General features: G+C 32.3%; 1 protein-coding gene across 1 annotated transcript in view; it reads left to right on the forward strand.

The window, feature by feature from the left end:
* The first annotated feature begins 426 nt into the window (after nt 1-426).
* Nucleotides 427-19,555, forward strand: part of LOC108904672 — a 56,635-nt gene continuing 37,506 nt past the window's right edge. The window contains exons 1-3 of the mRNA XM_018707314.1: nt 427-552; nt 10,237-10,372; nt 17,654-19,123. Coding sequence (XP_018562830.1) covers nt 477-552; nt 10,237-10,372; nt 17,654-19,123 — 1,682 coding nt within the window. The 5' untranslated portion in view covers nt 427-476. The remainder of the gene's footprint in view (nt 553-10,236; nt 10,373-17,653; nt 19,124-19,555) is intronic.

Consider the following 19,555-nt stretch of genomic DNA (forward strand, 5'->3'; position numbering starts at 1 on the left):
TATAAAAATGTAAACTACCCATGGATTATGAAAGTTGGACATTTCTTATTGGTCAGAGACAGTGTTTTGTGAGATTTTCCTAACTCGTGGTAGCAGCATACAGTTTTTGTATATAAAACTTCTCTCAGTGTAGAGACTAAATAGCGCCGATAAAGACCACAGATAACTCGATTCCTCCGCATTTAAGCTGCTGTCCACGGCCTTCTAGGTCGCAGGTTGTTTTCTTCAGACGCACCACCTCAGACTTTACCGACGCTCCTCAAGGCATGCTGTGATTGCAAAACCTGCTACGATGGGATGCAAGAGAGCGCGTTTTAATTAAACAAATGAATTAAGGCGATTGTTTATGCGGATAACGCTCCCCTGGGTGTTCTAATCTATTGTGTTTGTGAAGAAATAGTGATGCTTTTGAATTGTCTCTACGTTTAGACAGAACTAAGATGTGTATATGTATTAGTAATTATTTATTTTTCGGGATGGCAGCCGGCTTAGCGTATTTAGGCATAGTTACAGCTTTGACCATAGACAATCAATTGACGGTGATAAAAAGCGGTAAGTCACATGCAATTAATTATTCGTTTTACTAGTATGTTAATTGTCGATTATTGTTTACAGTTCCAAAACAATATAAAAATTAGAAAACAGACTTTATGTTTTTACGTTTCTTGTACATTCACGTAAAATACATTTAAACTAGTAATGTACCTAAATAATTTTAAGTGTTTAATTAGGTATATACAGGGTGGGTCATTAGTGTGAGAAAGTAAAATAACTCCCTTGTTACTCATAATACAGAAAAAATGTTTATACAAAAGTTATATAGAATCAAGAAACCTAAACTACAAAATTAATTTGATACATACAGGGTGATGAGTAAAAAACGGGACACGCCAAATATTACATTTTTTAAATGGAACACCCTGTATATTTTTTAACATATGGATTTCCGAGAAAATTCTATATATGGCAATGAAAACAGTTTATCATTTTAGTGCGGGGTTGACAAGTTACGTAGAAAATTCTTCGAATTTTAGAAAAAACATGACCTCGAAGAAGTTGTATTAACTTTCAACTACTAACACTTGGAGCAAACATATTTGACAGTTATAGGCAAATGTTAGGCAAGGACTCCTATATGAGCTAATATCGATATTTTATACAAGGCATTTTTTGTAATACGATCATTTTAAGAAAGTTGATTTTCTAAAATTTTTCAAATGGAATACCCTGTATTTTATTATTCTATTTTATTCACATATCGGTCCTCTTCGACTTTTATTAAGCATGTTCTATATCTAAAATTGTTAGTTTTTAATATATAGCAACATTTCTGAAAAAACTTAATTTTTATTATTTTATAGAATACCAAAAATAAATATTAATTAATAAAGCTAACTCAAATTGGAATGGTAAATTATGAACTGACAAGTTGACACAATGTGACAGTTTTTTCCAAAGCCGTGCGACCGAAAATATTAAAAATTAGGTTTTTCCAAAAATGTTAATATATCTTAAAAACTAACAATTTTAGGTGTAGAACGTACTTAATAACAGTTGAAGTGGACTGAGATGTGAATAAAATAGAACAATAAAATACAGGGTGTTCCATTTGAAAAATTTTAGAAAATCAAGTTTGAACTTTCTTAAAATTATCGTATTATAACAAATGCCGTGTATAAAATATCGATATTAGTTAATATAGGAGTCTTTGTCTAACATTTGCCTATAACTCTATAAAATATCTTTGCTCCAAGTGTTAGTAGTTGAAAGTTTATACAACTTCTTCGAGGTCATGTTTTCTCCAAAATTCGAAGAATTTTCTACATAACTTGGCAACCCCGCACTAAAATGTTAAACTGTTTATATTGCCATATATAGAATTTTCTCAGAAAGCCATATCTGGGGTGTTCTATTTAAAATATGTAATATTTGGCGTGTCTCGTTTTTACTCATCACCCTGTATGCTTCAAATTAATTTTGTTATTTAGGTCTTTTGATTCTGTACAACTTTTATATAAACTTTTTTCTGTATTATGAATAACAAAGGAGTTATTTAACTTTCTCACACTAATGGCCCACCCTGTATATACCTAGGGTGCTCTGAAAGTCCGTCAGGAAACTCCAGGAGGTGATTCTACGGATTAAAGTAACAGCAATATATAATTACATTTTTTTTTTCGAATTGTCAATTGTTTGCAAGTTATAGCTTGTCATAGTTCAATTTTTTTTTATTTTTCCTTTTAAATAACTTATTTAATTCATTCAAGTTCGATTAGTCTCTCATTTGGCACACAAACTAAGTAGATGAAGCTCTATTGGACCAGAGAAAAGTTTTATTATGCACCGCTAGAGGGCACTTTACCTAGAACTCAAAAATTGTTTTGTTCATAACTCTTTTCTCTTCCTAGACATCGTAGAAATTTAAACACTATTGAAAAGAGAAACAATATCAGAAAAAATTATGTACTCTTTGTTCAAGCCGATAAATGTAACAGTTTACTAGGAAATCGCTGTAATTAATCAAGTTACCATGCTTCAAATACATATCATTGGTAGATAATTTTGGTGTTATGAATTGTAATAAAAATTGTTTAAAGCAGGTATATTTGTATTTTTCACCATAATATATTTTTTTCGGTTTTGTAATATCGTTGTGGAAAAATACGATGAGGATACTGAATTTACTAATAAAATTTTATTTATTAACGAAGCTGGTTTTACGAGAGATGGTATTGCAACATGGCAACTTGATTAATTGCAGAAAGTATTATCAAAAATTTGATGTTTAATAACACTTTAATTGCGATTAATAGTGATTTCCTGCTAAACGGTTACATTTATCGACTTAATTTAAGAGTTAAGAGACAAATTTATCGTTTTTTAAAATCCTATTTGTGCTCTAATTACACCAACATATACATGTCTTAAATCACAATCGTCATGGAATCTGTGCATATTTGAATTGTTTTTTATATTCTTCTTTGAGATCACAAGAAAATTTTTAGTTTTTACAATGTTTGTTGTTGTTGACACAAAGGCAAAAGAGATACTATGCAATTTTACTTAATTTTTCTTGATTTATTTGGTATATTATGTACTTTTTCTACCCTGTAATTGTCTAGCTGTTGGTGTATAGTAATAATGATAATAATAATAATAATAATAATAATAATAATAATCAAAATTATAATTTCAATATACGAGATGTATCAGAAACGTTACGAAGCCCGTCTCGTTAAAACATATAAAGCAAATAATGATAATGATTTTTCTCAAAACGATTTCCAAAGACTATAAGGTCCTTCAAAGGTTGTAGCTGTCCTGCAGTTTTTTCGAAGCCCTATTTTGTTTGGGTGAGAGGAATCAGTCCTTAAAGTTTATTGCAATGTGGTCGTTACATTTTGTATAGAATTTATATTTAGATGCATTATGAAATGTGAGTAATTTATGTCCTTTTAGTTATCACTATTAAAAGAAGGACGACAGAGGGACAATGGAACAGTAGGTCCAAAGTTTGTTGCATAGGATACTATTAAAAATAATTTTTATTTAGTATTTGTTTCTGAATCGACATAATCATCATTTGAATATTATTGTGTCTGTACTTTCCAATCAAATGAATTTATGTTTTTTAATGCGTAAATAATTTTCAATAGTTATTGTTTTAGTCTAACGTGTCATCTTCAATGTTATTTAAAGAAATAATTTTCTATTATGTAGAATATCCGCTGAAATAATAATTGAAGTTGGTTATGCTGTTCAATAGTCTTGATTGATTTACACTGAAATTTTCTTTCAATTCTTATTTTTATTTTGTTTCATGTTTCATATTTCCCTCTTTGTTCTTGTATTTTATTATATTAACGTAATTTTTTTCTTCGTTCAAATGTTACATGTATTTTTGTTACATAATTATTGAAAATAGATATTGACATTGTTTACATGGTTGCAGTATTTTCTATTTTTGGAAAAAAAGATGATGATGATGATGATGATGATCATNTACTAAAATACTAAAATACTAAAATACTAAAATACTAAATTACTAAATTACTAAATTACTAAACTAAAATACTAAAATACTAAAATAATAAAATAATAAAATACTAAAATACTAAAATATTAAAATAATAAAATAATAAAATAAATAATACGATTTATTTATTAGTAGAAGAATACTAGCAAAATAAAGCAATAACTGTCATAATTATTTTATACTGATCTTAATGACTCGAGGGTTACTCATTTTTGAGATACACTTGCTGAAGTCTGAAAAGATATGTCGCATTTAATCAAATATCTTTGAAGATATTTAGTACCAACATAAGAAACTTGGCTTAATAATATACCTATTTAATTAAAGTAAAACATTCACTAAACTAATATATAATCTTCTTAACCAGTAGCTCTTTTCTTTTTTATTTGTCTGAGGCACTTTTAATAAGATCACCAGAATTTCGACGTCACTGTATTTTGGAAACACTTGTCTTTCTAATTTTAAAATAAGATTATTACATTAGTTTTTAATTTAACATTACATTTACCACACAGTCGAAAAGAAAATATTTCTAAAACTATTTGTTTCGTAAAAAATATGTATAGAATAGTTAGGACTTATAATTCCAAATACATATTAAATTAAAAAAACAATGAAATAAAAAATAAATGCTTAAAAAATATTTTCTGCGCCAATGATTTTTGTAAAATAAATAAATTAAACATTCACAAAAATTCGAGTTAAAATTTTAGCACAACACTATCTTCGTACTACAAAATCGATACATTTTATTTTATTTATTTAAAAACGGGAAAACTTAAAATTTACTAAGTGTCCCACAATAATTGTTGTATACATTTTTTCCATAGGAAAATCTGCAGCGTGACCACGTGGTGTGCATCAGCAAGTTAAGCCCTGTTTTCACGTTGTGATGAAACGCCCCAATATTAATACTCGCTGTATTTTGAATACCGTTAATCTTACGCCTCTGCAATATACAACTAATTTGTTCATTTATGGTTACTCTATCTCATGCTGAAGTAAGGGCAGTCAAAGTCCTTACACCCTGTAAAAATAAGAAAATATAATTAATATTCTTACATGAATCCAAATTGTGGATATTTGCAATAGTGGCTTCTTGAACTATTTTTAAGAATATTGTCTACCCTTTATAGAACTATTACTCACAATGTTTATAAAAAATCAAAATATGTTTATATAAAAAACGTTCTTATATTAATAAAACAAAACTGAAAGGAAAAGCAACATACTTCGAAATACATTAGAATAAGCAAGTGTAATCTGCTCAACTCGATTTTTGTTGTTATTATTATTAGCAGTATTTGTTATACACATTTACTACAGCTTTATATTTCTCCGGTCTTTGACAGTATATTAATTAATGATTACTGCAATAATTACACATGGTCCAATATCCTTTCATATAACCTGGTTATGATTTATTATCTATCCGATCTTGACAAGCTTGATAAGAAAAAACTGGACCGATTCACATGCCATTTTTTATCGGCTTTAATTTCGACGAGATGATTATGCTTTATAATTTTTTTGCTCCACATCTGAAAGGGGCCTCACTACAGTCTTGACCCTCGCCAATGTAACAAGCGGATAATTTCAGCGACTTCCTTGCCAAAAGTAGCTCGTTTCAATCGTATCTAAATACGCATCGAATAAAAAATCCGAATAACTGTATAACTGTTGCAAATCTGGTCCTCGGATGTGGAGAATGTTAACGAACTTTTTCTGACCTCCTAGTCAAATTATTAACGTGAGGCGTTCGTAAAAAGCCGCGAAGAGATGGAGAAACTAAATGGTATAATAAATGGTGGTTTATGTGTCATCGGAGGGTATATGTCGATTTATTGTATTGTGAATCTTGAAGCAGGTGTAATTTAAACTGTGGGCTAGCTAATACTTAAAGTTGAGCTGCTATGTAGTAATAAATATGCACTAGATGACCTTGAACATGTATATCCACATCAAAATATAGACGACACCAACAAAGATCTTCAATAAAAAAAAAACACCTATTATAGAATAAATTAACTCGATCTAAGAATACAGGTACAAATTTCAATTCAATTCGACATGGCGCAATTTTTTTTTTATATGCCTACTTTTAATTTAAATATGACGTAATAATTTTAGTTCTTATATCGCTTCAAATATAAGTTTCATATATTTTAGTTCTAATTTTGATTCATAACTATATAATTTAAATAGTAGTCAGTCAAAATTTTGCTTTTTACGAACTAATTGGGATTTGTAGTGGGTAACAGTTTTAAGGCTTTCACGCTCTTTGCTGTTATTTAGGTTCTTTTTTGGGTTGTTAGGCCGTAGTTTATATATCTGCTCGCCTCTAGCTGCAAACTTATAATGCACTTTCTTAACCTGAGCTATGAATTTTTGACCTTGCTCTGGTTGTTCTCGGGTTAGGCTGTGTGGGGGCTGACACGACGGATACAGATAATGGTGGTCTTCTGAGTGATTTTACAAAGTCACCACTGAAGGTACAGACAATGTAGAACAATGAAACGTGTTGAAGTGTTAGGGGAAACCAGTTGCAGATAAGAAGCTACGGAACGCCTCAAAAGATTACTGTTGTCTGAGAAGCGGCCCCGTCCGTAGTGACCTTAGGACCAACAACAGTATCAGGAGAGGGACTAATTCTGATAGCAGGTCCGCCCACACATATCCTAGAGGGGCACGTCAAAGATTTCTATCTAAGACTAAGGAAGTGATTATAAATCTGTAATTACTGCGATTTGGAACATAGGCACAGTAACACAAAAAACATGGTAACTTAAATACGTATGTAAGTTTTTCATCATACTAACCCTGATGATGACTTTTTTCCAGACTTTTCTTTCGTTAGTACTAATAAGTATATTCCCAAATACAGAGAGATCGAGAATGATTGACCGGATTCTGAACGTACCCTGTCTCAATTGCTATCAAAACTGATTTCCGTTTGCTAAAATTACTTTTTTTTCCGTGCGATTTCATGGTGTTCTGTGGCGATTTCACAATTTGACGTTCTGTTCATTGGCGCACGGATTTTTTGGCTTGAATATTATTTTGTAGATTTTGTTGTTACCTGATATATTTTGCGACATTATAAAACAGTATTTTTCAATACTACAGTTAGAGTAGGTGGATATTATACGTGAGTAATTAATTTATTGCGTATGTTGTTCTCTAACCTAATCGGTTTTTTAATTTAGGTTAACATGGCATTTTCATTAGAACATGATAAATTTCTTCTGGAGGCCTATTTTCGTAGTGGACAAAACAATGGTAATGGTTGGAAATATTCGATGAATTCGTGTCATTTACAATTTCAAGAACAATTTCCAAATGATGAAATTGATTATGAAATTTTTTCGAGACACGTGAAGAGATTAGTGGAACGCTTCCATAACACTGGAAGTGTTTGTAGAGGAAAATCTCCAGGCAGAAAGTCTATTCTTACAGAGGAAGTCTTGGAAGATGTTGAAAACCGCTTACGAGCTAGTCCAACCAAATCACTACGTCGGTTATCTGCTCAAACAGGTACTTAATAACAAATATTTATTCTAAAATTTGTATCATTATTCCTAAATTGTTTATAGGAATATCATATGGATCATGCCATAAAGCAGTAAAGAAGTTGCATTTTCATCCTTATAAAGTTAGTGTTGTGCAGGAACTACTTCCGTTAGATTTTGGAAAACGTGTGCAATACTGTAATTGGTTTAACGAAAATCTGAATGACGACGATATTCTAGATCTAACATTTTTTTCTGATGAAGCGTGGTTTCATTTAAGTGGGTACGTAAACTCCCAAAATTATCGCTCTTGGAACACAGAAAACCCTAATATTTTGCGTGAAACAACTCTGCACCCTATTAAACTTGGTGTTTGGGTAGCTATGTCACGTAGAAGAATAATCGGACCATATTTTTTCCGTGAAAATGTAACTGGGCAGGTATATCGGCAGCAAATATTGTTACCATTTTTTGAGGAACTTCACGACGATGAAATCCATCATGGATACTTTCAGCAAGATGGCGCAACAGCTCACACCTCTAACGAAACTTTAGAGTTGATTAGAGAGTATTATGATGATCGAATAATTAGTCGAGATAGATGGCCACCACGTTCTCCTGACCTTACACCCCTAGACTATTATTTATTTGGTTTTTTAAAAAATTCAGTATTTGCTCAACGGTTACACACGATTGAAGAACTTCAAGAGGCAATTACAAACGAAATTAGGAGTATTACACAAAATGTTTTACAGAATGTATTTAATAATATGAAAAGAAGAATTAATACCTGCTTGAACAACAATGGACATCATATTGAACATTTATTGTAAAAATATAGATATTTTTATGGATTTTATGTAATTTTAAGGTAAAATATTCAATAAAATGTGAAAAAATTCCAATTACTCTGTTATTATATATTGCATGTAACTGTTGTTTATTGCTCTCGGTCATACAGACAATCCTACCATCTAACATAATCAAGCACTTCCAACTGCTTGCATTTGCTTGAAGCAAATTTTTTTAAGACACTTTTCCTGAATTTCGACAGCTAACTAAAATGTTCAGCATAAATTTTTGGGCTGGATCGCTTGCGCTGGATATTCAGAAGTGTGAAAGCAGTAGCTGCAAAATAGTCGTCTTATAAGCATACAGCAGTTTGCTTTGATGAAAAACAGCAGCTTGCAGCGTATCGCTGTATAGCTGAATCGTCTTAGATGCCAAGAATGTAGCCACAATAGTGCTTCTGTTTTAAAATTAACTCATAACGTTTTAAAAATAAAATCGCTGAAGCACTTACAGTCGTTATTCAAAATTAGCTACATCAAACTTTGATTTAAAAGTTTTTCTAATTGTAAATGAAATAAGAATTTTGGAAAAGTTAGGCTAAACCTACATTTGATTCTGTCATCCTCTTTAATAATAATAACAATAATAACATTTATTGGTCCATCAGTATTGCTTAATTTGTGAAATAACTTTGATTTTTGTTAAATAATTGATATTTTTATTATGAATTTCCATTTTTGACAGTAACGTAATTTATTTGACGTTTGAACGTAATTATTTGTTTACCATTAAAATCCCTCAACCTGCGCTCATGATTCTAGTATTGGTATCAAAAACTGGTACGCCGCACAACAAAAATCAGTATGAGGCGGCACGGTCAATCATTCTCGATCACCCTGTACATAGGGATACCTACTTTTGAATATTAGTCTATATAGTTTTTATTTCAATGTAAATTAGATTTTAAAAAATGTGTTTATTTTTTAACGTTCGTATTTTTGCTTATACTATTGAAATTTCTCTATAAGAAGTAGATAAATACAAAAACGCATTTCATAATGTAAGATACATTTCTAGATATTTATTTCTATCGTTTTGAAAACTGTGTATTTATTGTCTAAAATTAAAATGGGATATTTTAAAATGTACTAACTGACGATATTTCTGGAAACTACTACTCTACAGACTATACGCCTCGACCAGCATTGTATTATATAGCCAGGATCATTTGTCAGCCGAATCTGTCATAAAAGTAACTGTTTCAAATGCGTTTAACTCATGATCGACATTGAACTATACCATCAATATCTAATAAACAGCTACGATCATTCTTTAGCCCAACTCAACAAACATTTCGTACTTACTAGTCCTTGTCAGTATGCCTTAACTGAAGCAGTTGACGACTGATACATACATTTTTTATTTGAGTAGCAGTGACCACTCATAGAGACAGCACTTTGCTGTGTCGTACGTAAAATGTATTTTTTATATCCTTTCATGAAGAGCTGACGTATCATATAATATTTAATATCCCTGTGTTTCTATTAATTAATTAATTAATTAATTAATTATTAATATTCTCGAAATGTTACTTGCCTAATTTCTGACGATTCTCAACCAGTAGGTACTGATTAACGTCTCTAGAAAAATTTAAACACACTTATCTTTTTTAGTGATATGAGAATATGTATAGTATAGTTCTCATTATGGCAAAAATAGGTTTGTCAAAAAACAACCTATGACTAATGCTTATAATGCAGGGGTTTATGTGCTAATTAATAAAGGATTAATTTATACGTAACAAAAAAAACTAAAAAAGAAAGTACTTAAAAATATAGCAAGTTAATTGTTTCAGACAATATTGGTTCATCTAATCTAACAAATTTTAATGTTTTGCAGATTGCTTTGAGAGACTGGCTATCGGTCAACGACTGAATCCAAAAAATGTTTACAAATCTTTCGAGTACAACACCTTGCCCGAATGTCAGGAAGCTTGCACGAAAGAGCAAAATGCTTGTAGAGCTTTCAGTTTTGGGTAAGTAAAATATAATGTCTTATTAACTGTCCTTATTGTATAATGAGATATTTAATTAGATTAATTAAAAAGTAAGTAATATTGTTATCAGATGATATCAAATTCATATTTATTTATTTGTAGTTAGTGACAGATTTTTAAAAGAAAATAAGAATAAGAAAATTTTACTTTTAAAATAGAGAACCTTGTTAAATGTTTAGAAGCCACGTGACCGCTGAGATTAGGCAACCCAACATTGCACGATTGGTACTGTAACGAAAATTCCCTAAATTTTGTAGTCACCAGTATGATTCGTTTACAATGAACAAAGACAAACCGTTACCTACGTTTATGCTCGAGATAATGCGATCGCTGATTGGTTGAATACGAGGTTGATTACAATCTCGTGAAGAATTACACCAAACACGGCTGATGAAACAGAATGTTGTGTTTTAATGAACCTTGATTTTATTGTTTTAATTTTACCGAAATTTTTTGCCAACATGAAGGAAATAAAATTACTGTTTCAATCAAAACAATTGGCTTGTAATCATTTATGATGGCTCTGAACATACCTTCTCATAGAAAAGTTTTGAATATCAAATTACAGAAATATGTGCGAATTCTGATAACGGTTAAAAAAAAATTTATGTGCTTTATATTTTTTTTAACCCACCCTGCGAAGTTACAGAGAAATCAGGTTTTGCAACGCATTAGTTATTTTTAAATCAACTCATCATCTCGGCACATTTTCATGCTAAATAAGCCTTCTTATGGAGTGTAATTCCGTTACATAAAAAACAGCAAGGCTAAATAGGATTAAATTTAAACACTAAGATTTACTTGTAACACAAACAATTTATAAAATCGAAATAATCATATGCTTTATGATGTCATTATATTGTTGAAATTACGTTATTAATAACTGTTAATTTGTCTAAACAAGTTCTGATTACTTTGCTCAGCTATAAGTTTTAACAGTTCTATACAGGATGTAGATATTTTTGCACATGTAAAAACTAACGAATAGTAATTTAGTTAAACTAAACTCTTCAATGTAGAAAAAAATTTATGGCATATATGGTTATCTAGTTAAAAATAAATTATTATCACAGCCAACTATTTCCATCGGAAAGTAAAAATACGTTTTATTCGTATATAAAACACCAAGGAGAATATAATACAATTTCCGGTACAATTCCATTAAAAAATGCAATTTCGCTTAATATCTTCATAGCCATGAATTCATTAAAAAAACAGATTGATTTAGCAAATGACACAGAAAGGTATTCAAAACTGTGAATAAAATGTATATCTACGTCCCTGTAACTGTAAAAATCGAAAGAGATGAAGATGAACTTTCTGATTTGACAATTGAATATGTCTTGACCGAGCTCAATGATTTGTTATCACTTTGTGTCTGCAATATTTTCTGAGATACTCTAGATGTCGAAATACTCTAGATGTCTAAGAGAGATACTCTAGTTTTCGAAAAGAGATACTCTAGATGTCGAGAGATACATTAGATGTCGAGAGATACTCTAGATGTCCAAGAGATACTCTAGATTTCGAAGAAAGATACTCTAAATCACGGAGAGAGATACTCTAGATGTCGGAAAGGAGTATTGCTTGTTTAAGAGTGTCTAGGAAAAAATAATAATTCATAATTGTAAAATAGTTACTTGAGATTTCAAAGAAATATTGCAATTGAATGTTGCGTTTTTTTTTTGGTTGTTTATGTTTATTTATTGATCCTACACATTGAGTAATATAGTTAACATTGCCATGCAACTGATGTGTATTCATCTGATGTAAGTCTATCAAACAGATCTCTATATTTTCTGTTAAGAAATAAAATAAAATAAACGTATATTCCAAGCAAAATTTTTTTTAATGCCCGACGTTATCCACCTTATGAAAATTGCTAGTTAGATTCAATTATTATTAGTTCGTTCTTTGTTTACTTTATCATTCGGAATTCCTCATATTAAGTAGCACATTAGGGTTAAATCAAAACTTCTTGGTGACCAATAAAATTGCCCCTTTAAAAGTGTGCAAATTGACGAAGTACACTGCCGGCCCTTTGAAAGTGGACGATTTATTTTTCTAATGTGATGTGGTCTACTTTTTACTATGACAAGTTTTTATATGTCAGTGTCATTAGTAATTTGCTTGGTAATTCAAGATGCCGCGATTAACGGAACCAGAGAAAGTGAAAGCTATAACTTTACTTCAGAATGATTGGTCATTGCGGATGATCTGCATGTATGCAAGAACAGCATATTTATACTCAAAGAAAAATGGATTGCGAAGGGCCACGTACGTATGTTCACGGAGGTGGACGTCGAAAAGTAAGCACCACGTAAGAATAAATCCTTTTGACATGGCTGTAGCGGCTTCCTTTGAGACGAATTTTCCTGGATCAGTGCGAACTGAAAGATTTGAAGCTGAAGAATTTTGTGGCCGCAAATACCACACTACGTTTATCTCGTAAAAAGTCGAGCGGCTTGACTCGATCGGATAGAATCAAATCAATTCGCTCCCAAGCCACTAGCGTTTATGTCGTTTGTGTGGCTTATTTTTTAAAGCTGATCGAGCCAATCCAATTTTAAACATCAGTGTTGGCATTACTGAGAATATTTAGTAAATAATCAATTTGTGTTATTGGTGGTTCTGTTAACATCCAACGGAATTTTTAAGCTAACTTAATTTGTTTATTTGTCAAATAACCTAAGTATCTATCAATAAAATAACCATATGTAATGAAATAACCCATCGAATAAGAAATGGAAAGTTATAGTGGTATGATTTTATCAGCATATAATACGTTTCTCACTGCATTTATTAATAATGGTTTTTTGAAATGGAGACAAGTCCGGAGAAAACGACGCATTATCCACAAGTCGGTACAAATCTTTCTGAAAAGATTTCATTCTAATTACTAATTAATTACCTTGCAGGTGTTATTATGTACACAAAATTAAATTAGCAATGAAGGGACGGCGTGCACATAATCAAAAGAGGAGTTATGATTGGTGGGAAAATATAGTCCAGCAATCCACATTTGGTGAAAACCAGTGGATAGAAAATTTTAGAATGTCTAAAAAGTCATTTATGTATATATGTAATGAACTGAGGCAACAACTTTCACCCCGCCCAAATCCAGTTTTTAAAGAACAAAATATGGTATGTTCAGTTGAAAAAAAAGTAGTCATAGCGTTGTACTACTTGGCTAGTTGCTGTGAATATCGAGTTATTGGAAATCAGTTTGGTGTTCATAAATCAACTGTGTGTAAAATTGCACATGAATTCATTTTGGCGTGCATAAAAAAACTAACACCAAAACATATAAAAATGCCTAATGAAGCTGAAGCTATTGAAAATGCAAGTTTTTTTGAAAAAACTACCCACATTCCAAATATTATCGGCGCAATTGATGGAACTCATATTCCTATTCTTCCTCCTTCTGAAGAATATAGAGATTATATAAATCGCAAAGGTTGGGCATCATAAGTATTACAAGCAGTGGTAAACCATAATTATCAATTTATGGATATTTGCATAAAAAATCCAGGTGCAACACATGATGCTGCAATTTTGACTACGTCGAAAATATATCAAAATATAGAAACCATCTTGCCCAAAGTAAGTAGAATATATTTATTTTGTATTTTAAAGTATAACTTATTAATGATATTTGCAGGGCACAGTATATTTACAGGGAAGGCAATTACCCTACATAATAATTGGCGATCCAGCCTATCCTTTACTTCCTTGGTTATTGAAGGGTTATACAGGAAAAGTGACAGCAATTGAGGATTCGTTTAATGTATATCTAAATTCAGCAAGAGTGGCTGTTGAAATTGCCTTTGGACGACTAAAATCAAGATGGAGGTGCCTTATGAAACGATTAGTTGTTCATCACTCGTTTGTTCCACAGGTAGTAGCAACTTGTTGTACACTTCACAACATTGTTGAACTTCATAAAGATAACTTTAAAGAAAATTGGATGAAAGCTGTGCAAGACGCTGAAATGATTTTGGAGCCATCAAAAAAGTGTATAAATCGGCAAAAAAATAGTATTGAAGGGCATAACATACGTACTTTTTTAACAAACTTTCTTTGTGATAATTACCCACTTAGATCCTCTGTTAACACTCAAATAAATAACCAATAAAAAGATTACCAACTTTCTGTATTATATTTTATTATTATTATTATGTAGTAGTAAGAGCTATTTGCTATTTAATATTTTATATTAATATTCACTTTCATCACTTTCATCATCATCCCGTGAACCAGTAAAAATTTCTTTCAAGCCTTTTAACATTACTTTTATGCATTTCAACATTATTTCTTCTTGTTTTTTTTAAAAATTGATCGAACATTTCCTTCTCTGCTTCCCCTTCTTCCTTTTTCATTTGTTGTATTTGTAATTGTATTTCCGACAGTGATTTCTTATTTCGACGTGTGTTTGTGACCTTGGTTTGTCTGGCTTTGTTACTAGTAGTTGGTGTTGTGGCCGATATATCACTGTCACAGTCTGTGGAATTTTCTAGTACCACTACAAAATAATATAAATTAGATTATACTCTTATGTCGTACAAACTTAAAATAAATTTCGTTTGTTTGCATACAGACAAACTAGTTAAACAAACCCTTTAAAAATACCTACCCAGTTCTTCCTCAACCGTTATTTCTGCATTAACATGTAGGTCTTCGGAATTATTCGTAGTCATTTTGTATTTCTGGTACGCTCGAATCAAACCCTTCAGTTTGGGCACATGGTCTCGTGCCAAGAATCTCATGTAATGCATCAAAAAAATCGCAATAATGTGGACTGTTGCCACTGATTGCATTGTGTCTTTTACTTTTGTAATAGTCGCCTGAAAATAACTTGTGTTAGGTACCTACTATTCTCTTAATGTTAATGTACTCACTTTTTAAATTCTTCCATTTTATGATCAGTTGGGACGCATCCCTTTGAAAACCCGCTTCAACCATAGGCCCAACTAAACTTTTAAAAACATCGACTATTCTTAGTCTTTTTCCATCCATCAAGCCAACAATTTGTTTTTCACTTTCGAGCAGATTGAAACCTCCGAGATAAACGTAGTGTGTAACAGTTGCTTTGACTCCCCAGTATAAAGAACAGGGGTTAGAGTTTGCAAGACAATTTGCAGGAAGCGCAGACAACTTCTGGGAGAATATTATATTTGTCCGTGTCTACCCACTAGAGATTATGTGGTATTCGGAGCCTTATGTGAAACCCACACAGCGCAGCGATAGATTCTCCATTAACGTTTGGGCTTGGTTAAGCCAAAGACCTGATGTTTGTTGTAACCATGCTGTATCCTCAGAATTTCACTTTCAAGCAGGATAATTGTGCAATTCACACCTCAAGAGCTGCGTCAGAATGGTTCATTGATAACAACATCGATGTTTTACCTTGGCCCTCAAAGTCCTGGGAATATATGGAGAAAAAAATTTACGGCAGAAACTTCCGTCCAGTTAACGTCGAAGAACTTTGGGAGGCAATTGAAAACGCATGAGATAACATCACTGAGGATTATAACAAGGACATTAATTTTATCAATGCCATGTAGATTGCAGTCTTATAGACAAAAATGGTGCTTGGGCAAAATACTAACTTTACGAATCGCGTTTTTTTGACGACGAAAAGTGTTTCATTTTTAGATCTCTTTGATGGCGAATGAATGGTCGTTAGAATGTATAATATATTTCAGTATTGGAAAAATAAATAATTTGTTACCTAATTTGGATTTGTTTTGCTCACTAGAACCAGTAGGATAGACACACATTAAATTTGACATAATGACAGCCGATTTGAACCTCACATTTTCAAGTCAGTTTCACAAAGGCCAATTATAGACAATTTGCTTATAAGAGTCGTCCACTTTCAAAGGGCCGGCACTGTACGTAGATGACTTAGATATATTGTAACTAGAAAAAAATTGCAAATACACAGTATGCTCCATTAAATAATAATAGAAATTTCTTTGAAATCGCAAGAAGATTTCCTAAAACTTAACTTTTAGATTTTTTTTTGTCTAGACAGAAGACCAAAACAAAAAGGAATGAAGTGATAAAGAGTCCCAACCGTCTTATAAAATCTCTGCAGTTAAACATAATAGTAGTGGCAGTAAGAAAAAAATATTTTTTTACTGTAATTTTAAAATGTTACTCAAGTTTACTTACCTCTCTAGTAAAGAAGTTGAATACCTGTGATTTCCTGTTAAATCAAAAGATGGGCTTTTTACATTCCTAAAATGCCGACGACAAATTATATAGTTCTTTAATTTTTCTGCTCTCTCATTCTACCAGTGCCAATGTACTGTCGTTATTATCTTTTTGCACATTCCATCAGTAAATTATTTCTAATGGATTCCTCAATTTTTTACAAATGATAAATTTTGGTTTTATGTTAAGATTCGATAATTATGTGGCTAAAACTTGAACTAATTTTTCTCTTGCGTCTGTATACTTATGATTAATTATAGAACGCACTTACTTAAAAAAAGAGCAGATACATTTTTTGAATGTGTGTAAATAAGAGGGACTGTTGATCTAATGGCGATACGTACCGTTTAGCCAGCGGCATAAAAACTGGTAGCCCTTAATTTATACTAACCAGAATATGTCTATTAAATTCTCTAAAATTCTTTAAAAGCATGCATACCGTACTTCTCATTAATTATAATCAGCTGTGTAAATGTGAGACAATTACCATCTTTAGTTAGGCAAAAGATTAACAAGTCACACAAAATCTTTTTGCTTTGCTTGTTGTTTTTTCTGGTCCTTTCCATATTCTCATTTTTGAAATAAAATAGAATTTAACATATACTTACGTATAAGGAGGTAGAAAAAATAATAACTGATTCCAATTGTAGAACCGTTATTTTTCAAAAATATATTTGAAGGAAAATTCTAAATTACCTATTATTATTCATACATATTTCTTAACTAGATGGGATTTATAGCGAGATCGTTCTCTTTCTATATTATAGGCAACTTTATATACAACAGCGATAATAGGAGTACAATATATGTATTTCGTAATTGTATTAAACTATCTGCATTGCTATAATTGTTTGATAACAGAAATATTGGAATGCTTTCCTGTATTTGTCAGCATATGTCAATGAATATGGCAATCAATTTTTAAGTTGTCAATAATAAAGAAACAACGATCAAAAAATATTTCTCTAATTAAAAATATTGTCTCCAACTTTGAAAATAGCAATAGGATTTTTTGTATTAATAAATAAAATCATTTTTCAGGATTGGTACAAAAGGAAATGGAACCTGCGAGTTGAGTTCCGACCTCATTAGAGAAACGGCCGATCTAAAACCCATCGGCACCGTAGCAGAAACTGATTATGATCTATATATAAAAAAGTTGGGATGCAGCGTGGTTATCGACAAAACCCCACACGATAAACCACCCCTCATTGATTCTGACACAGACATGAGACCAACTGATGCCGTTTCTGAATCAGATTCACATATTAACCCGTCTTATGGTGATGCACGTCCTGATGATGAGTACCATCATCCGAAAAATGAATACCCAAAATCTCCATACGCATCCAATTTCAATAACCAACACTACCTCCCTCCAAGTTCGGATGAAGTTCATCATGTTCAAACACTTGTTAGTGTAGCTAGTGGACCTCGCTCTTACCTGCATCCAGTACATGAGATTTTAGTAGGTGATGGACCTTATAGCTACGGAAGACCGCACAAAGCTCCTAGACCAAGCGGATGTTGCGAAAAAAATAAAGAGTGTTGTGCGTCAAGCGATTTACCTCCTTTTAGACCTTCGATTCTCAACCATCCGTACGATGACGAAAGGCCTTATAGACCAAAACCAGATGATTTAGATAGACCATTTTATGATAGACCACCGTATGATAAACGACCAAATGATAGACCGCCATATGATAAACCACCAAATGATAGACCGCCATATGATAAACCACCAAATGATAGACCGCCATATGATAAACCACCAAATGATAGACCGCCATATGATAAACCTCCTTATGACGGGCCAGATGGATCCTATGATAGACCAGAACCCCCTTATGACAGGCCAAAACGACCCCATGACAGGCCAGATCCTTCGTATGATAGACCAAATTCTTACGATGGACCAGATCATAATAGGCCGGGTTCATCATTTGATAGGCCAGATCCGTACGATGGATCAAATCGACCTCATGACAGGCCAGATCGTCCGTACGATGGACAAAATCGACCTCATGACAGGCCAGATCGTCCTTACGATGGACCAAATCGACCTCATGACAGGCCAGATCGTCCGTACGATGGACCAAATCGACCTCATGACAGGCCAGATCGTCCGTACGATGGACCAAATCGACCTCATGACAGGCCAGATCTTCCGGGACCAAATCGACCTCATGACAGGCCAGATCGTCCTTATGATGGACCAAATCAACCTCATGACAGGCCAGACCTTCCATTTGACAAACCAAATTCTTTTGATGGGCCCTATGATAGACCAGGCTCATCGCATAGTAAACCGGGTCCTGACTACGATCGGCCTGATCCTCCTTATGATAGGCCAAATCGTCCTTACGATAGACCGGATTCTTATGACAGACCTGATCTTCCATTTGATACCAGACGTTGGGATCGTATACCTGATTCAGATTATGATAGGCCTCCTAAGAGACCACTGGGATCCGATGACCACTTCAAACCCCAAGGACCACATGATAAAGGGTACGTCGGGTAATTAACAAATTATACAATTTCATAAAATTCGGATATAGAGGGTATTCCGGAAATTATTGTAATATGAAATGGTGGAAATCTTTTTTTGGGGGGGCGAGGTGTGTTCCATAAAAATCGAAACTACACTTAGAAAAAAGTTCTCATACACTATTTCCTGGTTCTCTTCAAGGGACTGATGTAAGCTGTAATATTTTTCGTTCTTTTCATCCTTTATTTTTAAGGAACTGAAAACAAAGTTATATTTTTGCTCTGCTCTATCCATTTCAAAATATTATACGTTTTATAATATTTCAGTATTGCCTTTATTTTTGTACATTTTGTATTCATTAAAATTTCTAGTTAATTTTGCTATTATCAGATCAGTATTATTATTATTATCAATATTTTTATTATGTCAAGTCCTTGTAGAGCAGCAAAAAG

This window comes from Anoplophora glabripennis, unplaced genomic scaffold (genome assembly GCF_000390285.2).
Source record: "Anoplophora glabripennis isolate ALB-LARVAE unplaced genomic scaffold, Agla_2.0 scaffold8, whole genome shotgun sequence".
Taxonomy (NCBI): Eukaryota; Metazoa; Arthropoda; class Insecta; order Coleoptera; family Cerambycidae; genus Anoplophora; species Anoplophora glabripennis.